Raw genomic sequence first — 6186 nt, 5'->3', positions numbered from 1 at the left:
GGGCCTAGGGTATCCAGAATGATGGTGTTGATGTGAGCCATGACCAGCTCTTGATGGCTCCCGACATGAGTTCTACGGGGCGAGTCATGTTATTCAATATAAAATGTATAATTTTATCCTCAATAAAAGGTACGTGACACAATTAACCTACCTTTGCGTAACTTCAATAATATTACCAAAAGCTAGCTACTGCATCAACAACATATACTGAATCTCAAGTAGAGTCCAAACAACCTGGCGTGTGTACCAATACAGAATGTAGAAGTTGAAGGTAATGCTAACTGGCAAAAGGTAGGTCGCATTTGTCAGCAGACAGCTCCCCTCTGTCCTGAGAAACGCTAAGGGACCTAGCCTGCTAAATTATTGTTTTCATATGCTATGGGGTTAGCATATTTTAAAAGAGTACTTCATGGGGAAGAAAAGATGAGACATTGGCTTGTGAGGCAATTAAAACAAAATGTGACATTTTTTCTCGGTGTGATAAGATAACAGATTGGTCACTGAAAATAATATAATTCTCTTAATGTTTTCTAATTTTGACAGGGAACATAACAAGTCTACTGGAAGTATACAGTACATAGTTTATAGCTTTCTCATGTAAAAAAATGCACCCAGCCACCCCATTACATGTTGCTGGAAGAAGTAGGAGTCCCTCGGGTGTTGATTTATATTTATTAATGATGTGGGTTGGTGATAACACCTCTCTCTACCAAATCTCATTGGCTTGCTTTTCAACATTGTTGAATTGAGATGCAGACTGTGCTTACTGAGTGAGAGGTCATAACAGTATGATAATCTTACTCAGTTCACAGCCAATCATAATGCTATGTCCTTTGCAGATTGTCAAACTTCCTAATAAAAGCTGCTTGCTGATGGTGGTTGCAATCAAGCTTTTCCATTCTCATTGCATTCCAGTGGTGTTGAAATAGCAAAAAAAATTGAATGCTTTCATCAGAGCCAATATCATTGGAAGTGCAGCACAAAGGATAGTTCAACTCATTGTATACATGTTCAGCAAAATCCTCCGTTTAATGAGTGTTCCCTGAGGCTCTACTGCTCCAGAGACGTAAGCAAACAAATGTTGCATTAAGTGCGTTTCTGATACACTGTTGGTATTTCAGACAAATGGAGAATAAATTACTATCTTATTTTTGATCTGCAGAAAACACGTTTGCATCACATTTCTGCTGGTTAGCGTGATAAAGAATATGCATTGTTATGGGCATTGGCACATCATTTATTCCGAAGTTTAATAGCTGAGTTGATATGGTTTTTACTCTTTCCTACAACAATCACTTAGCAAAAGAGTCGTTATTCAATGCTAATGTCTAGCAATGGGATGAAAACAGAAAGGCCTGTCCACCCTATTTATATTGCAAACTTGTCTACGAGGATATAATGTGTAATAAAATTGATATCAACAGAGAGAGGAGACTGAAATAAAAGGCTGTTCAGTTGTTTACTGGAGTATTTTCTTGAAGCTGTTGTGGAAGTTGTTGGAGAGAGAAAATGAGGAAGACTCAGTAAGTTGGGCATTTGAAAAAGGCCGCTCCCTCGATTTAAAGGGATTTAGTCAATCATGCTCACAAAACTGACACTGTGGACATGGGGAAAGAGATTGGCTGTAGTGCATAAGTTTTTGTCTAAAACAACATTGAATGTTTATAAACCATCATCACCACCACCATCATAATCACCATGATCATCCTCATCGTCATGTTGAAACCATACCAGGGAGGGACAGCATGAGAAATGTTTAAAAAATTGTTCAAATCATTTCCTTGTGATAACACCATATTTCGCCATTTGACACTCTGCAACCCCTCGCATTGGAACTAGTGAAAGCGATCACCAGTTTCATCAACATTTCACCAGAATTACAAGAAGTCACTCAAGAGACATGCCCTTTGGTTGCACAAGCATAATGACTTGTGTTAATTATAGTATAAAAAAATGTGAGTTGTTGGGGAGAAGACATTAACTTGACTCCTGATCACACAGTCAGGTTCCAGCATCTTGTTCTTGAAGGTAAGAGACTAATGGTGTTTCTTTGTGGTTTGGTTTGGTCCTGGAAGGCTGTTCAGACAACACAACTGAACACTACCTACAGAATCTACCCTTGATTTAGTCAAGTCATCTACACTATCCTAAGTGTCAGTCTTGGATATTTACTTTGTACACTGTATGATAAGTTGTGTTTTAAAATCTTTTACAATCTACTTTTCAAGAGACTGTCCCCATGGCGACGATGTTGACTGTCCTTATCCTACTCAGCATTGCCTTTGCATGTGAGAGAGACACCTTCACACTACTAATTCACCCCTACTGTTAGTTGTTCTGCACCCCTCACCATTTCTATCCCTGTTTAGATGTAGAGATATGTAGAGATGTGTTTTGTAGTGTCTGTTGACCATTTTACCGTTCTAAATATTCCTTTTGTGAAGACTTTTTCTACTCTGAAAGTTTCATTCTAAGGGTTTCAATTTGAAAGATTCCATTCTCCTCCTTAACCCAGTGCAAGATACATGCTGTAAACAGGTCAATGGAATTCAACCAAAACAGTGAAAATGCCATGGAAACACCTCCCACGCATCACCCTGTGAGGGATAGATCTAGAATCTCCTCATTGCAACCCTTCAAAATGAACCTACTTTTTAATAATTTGCCTACATTTACAGTGCATTCAGAAAGTGTTCAGAGCCCATTACTTTTTTTCACATTTTGATTTACTGCCTTATTCTAAAATGAATAAAATTGATTTTTTTTTTCGCTCATCAAACTACACACAATACCCCATAATGACAAAGCAAAAACTGTTTTTTATGTTGTTTTTTTCCAAATGTATATATATATAAAAACTGAAATATCACATTTACTTAAGCATTCAGACCCTTTACTCTGTACTTTGTTGAAGGTTCTTTGGCAGTGATTACACCCTCGAATCGTCTTGGGTATGACACTACAAATGTTTTGGTTCCCTTCTCCAGATCTGTACCTCGACACAATCCTGTCTCGGAGCCCTACGAACAATTCCTTTGACCTCATGGCTTGGTTTTTTCTCTGACATGCACTGTCAACTGTGGGACCTTATGTAGACAGTTTTGTGCCTTTCCAAATCATGTCAAATCAATTGAATTTACCACAGGTGGACTCCAATCAAGTTGTAGAACCATCTCAAGGATGATAGATGGAAACAGGATGCACCTGAGCTCAATTTCGAGTCTCATAGCAAAGGGACTGAATACTTATGTAAATAAAGTAATTCTGTTTGTATATTTTATACATTTGCTGAAGTTTATAAAACCCTTTTTTCACTTTGTCATTATGGAGTATTGTGTGTAGATTGCTGAGGATTTGTATTTATTTAATGAATTTTAGAATAAGGCTGTAACGTAACAAAATGTGGAAAAAGTCAAGGGGTCTGAGTACTTTCCGAAGCCACTGTACATGGTATTTCACACTATGTTTGGTTAAAAATCGGAGTATAATGCTTGTATAGATGTCAACCCCAATGCATTTTCATGTCATCGTCACCAATCAACTGTATTACAATTAAAAACGTCTTCACCTACAACCACCAATTTCTATATGCTAGTTATGTTACCAGCTTATATGAACAGGAAAAGGACACCTTCTAAATATTATGCAGCTAAAACAGCCAAATATGTCCATAATAGGATTTTAGTAACCACCTTGTGGGCCTGTTCGAACATAGAAACAAGGGATTTGATGAATATCCACTTTTTTAATAGATTCTCTTTTTGAATGGGTGCCAATGACAGTGTTTCTTTTATCTCCAACGGTCTGCGTTCCATTGACCTCTTTAACGCATGTATGGGAAATGTTGAATCGATTGTTTGGTGGTTCCCAAAAAAACATTGCCATGTTGAATAAGAACACTCAGAATGATACATTGCAACAGTCACTCTTTAACTCACGCTTATTACCAGAATGTGTCTCTAGACCTGTCCTTTTCAGGTAACAGGACCCTGGAACCCCCATCATCTGGAACCGAGGAGCCGTCCTTCTCAGGTGACAGGACCCTGGAACCACCATCATCTGGAACCGAGGAGCCATCTTTCTCCGGTGACAGGACCCTGGAATCCCCATCATCTGGAACCGAGGAGCCGTCCTTCTCAGGTGACAGGACCCCGGAACCACCATCATCTGGAACCAAGGAGCCGTCCTTCTCAGGTGACAGGACCCTGGAACCACCATCATCTGGAACCGAGGAGCCGTCCTTCTCAGGTGACAGGACCCTGGAATCCCCATCATCTGGAACCGAGGAGCCGTCCTTCTCAGGTGACAGGACCCTGGAACCACCATCATCTGGAACCGAGGAGCCGTCTTTCTCTGGTGACAGGACCCTGGAACCACCATCATTTGGAACCGAGGAGCCATCCTTCTCAGGTGACAGGACCCTGGAACCGCCATCATCTGGAACCGAGGAGCCGTCCTTCTCAGGTGACAGGACCCTGGAACCCCCATCATCTGGAACAGAGGAGCCGTCCTCCGGAGTGTGAGAAGATCATGAACAGCAACGGGAGAGTTGATAATATTGATTACCATGATATTGACCAGGGTATATTTTTTTACATGGATATTACAGTGCCATTTCAGACACAGCCTGAGAGGGAAATGTACAGCAATTGTTTGTCAGGTTTAATTAGCATAATTGTTAACTTTTCTGCTATCCTGTCTAGTAACTTTCCATAACTATGTAGACAGTAAAGCCTTATATGCTGTAGTGTGTCTTTCACTGAAGCTTTCCTATCCTCTGTGCTGACTGTCATTAGCAGACCTGGGCTCAAACATACTATCTGAAATCTTCCATATACTTTGAGTGTTTTATCTAGCCTGTCTGAAGTGCTGAATGGGCAGTGTTTGCAGTTTTGGGACAATTTTATTGGTCCATTTTACCATGCAGGCTCATTCAAGCACAGATTAAGTATTTGGAATGATTTCAAATAGTATTTTAACCAGGTCTGGACATAAGAAAATATTACATAACATATACATGTAAGATCCTGTTTTTGTTATTTTATCCCCCTCTACTTTACACAGGGCAGGAGACCTTCCAGGCTTCTGGTCTATCAGATGTCAAAGACCTCTGTAGTACCACTTCATACAGAGTTTGACTCTTTCTATCTTCTGTTTCATCATCTAAACCCTGTGTCCCATGATGTAGTTGTTTTGGAGGCATTCTGTCATGGAATAAATCTATATGATCAAGATCATCTTGTCCTAGTTGCAAGGTCCCTCCTGGGAAGGTGGGTGGGGTCATTTATTTTTCTTTGCAATTTTCTCTCTTTGCAATTCTGTCACTATTGTGAAAGTTGTTTTAGACTTAAAGCATATAGCCCAATTGACAAGTACTGCATGACTGTGCCACCAGTGGACGCTGCTAAGGGGAGGACGGCTCATAATAATGGCTGGAATGGAGTCAATGGAACGCTATCAAACGTGGTTTCCATGTGGTTGATGCCATTCCAATGACTCCATTCCAGGCATAACTATGAGCCGTCCTCCCCACAGCAGCCTCCACTGTGTGCCACACATTGTAATTGATATACAGTATGTTTGCCAAGGTTATACAGTGTAAGATTAAGTAGTGTATGGTTCCAACTTGTATAGATCACGGTAACATATAATGTACTAACAATATCAATATTATGTTTGCGTTTTCTCTAGGCAATGTTAATGTACTGTACTTCTTCATATTGCACTCGGTGAACCAGAACTGTGTGTGTGCGTGTGTATGCATATGTATTGCTTGATTAGGACAAGCAATACAAACGCAAAAGTGTTTACTTCTCTTGAGACGAGTATGATGAAGAGAGGAAAAAAAGAGTTGTCGAGTTGCAAAAATGCCCAGGCTTTGGGGAAGTGTTGCTACTATTAAATAAAGAAGAGATGATTAATGCATATGCTCATTATTTCCATGTGAGGGGCTTCATGAATTAACCCCCACCCCCACCAGTGAGTGTGCTACTGCTGTTGGTGGGTGTTGGGTTACAGATGGTAGGTTGAGCGATGGTAATCCAACACGCTATTTGGAGCGATGCGTCGGCGGGACTTGGCTCCCAGAGTTCCAGTTCTCATATAAGCTGTGAGTTTACACCGGAAAACCAATAAATACTTGCTAAATAGACTCAAACTTCATCAAAATACTGCGGAGAAAAATTG

General features: G+C 40.2%; 1 protein-coding gene across 1 annotated transcript; it reads left to right on the top strand.

Moving 5' to 3' along the window:
- The first annotated feature begins 1831 nt into the window (after positions 1–1831).
- On the top strand, positions 1832–5923 carry LOC116354941 (cadherin-related family member 5-like). Its single transcript, XM_031796998.1, has 3 exons — positions 1832–2028; positions 2229–2288; positions 3964–5923. The coding sequence occupies exons 2-3, from the start codon at positions 2240–2242 to the stop codon at positions 4521–4523; spliced, it is 609 nt and encodes a 202-aa protein (XP_031652858.1). The 5' UTR covers positions 1832–2028; positions 2229–2239; the 3' UTR covers positions 4524–5923.
- Positions 5924–6186: the final 263 nt, after the last annotated feature.

Source organism: Oncorhynchus kisutch, linkage group LG19 (genome assembly GCF_002021735.2).
Source record: "Oncorhynchus kisutch isolate 150728-3 linkage group LG19, Okis_V2, whole genome shotgun sequence".
Taxonomy (NCBI): domain Eukaryota; kingdom Metazoa; phylum Chordata; class Actinopteri; order Salmoniformes; family Salmonidae; genus Oncorhynchus; species Oncorhynchus kisutch.
The sequence above is the reverse complement of the archived record's forward strand: the minus strand, read 5'-3'. Positions and strand labels throughout refer to the sequence as shown.

What these genes read in the sequence shown, in the direction of transcription:
- LOC116354941 (XM_031796998.1), top strand. Translation starts at nt 2,240, where the DNA reads ATGGCGACGATGTTGACTGTCCTTATCCTACTCAGCATTGCCTTTGCA. An exon ending in ACTCAGCATTGCCTTTGCAT is followed by an intron (nt 2,289 to 3,963) that starts GTGAGAGAGACA and finishes ATGTGTCTCTAG; the next exon opens with ACCTGTCCTTTTCAGGTAAC.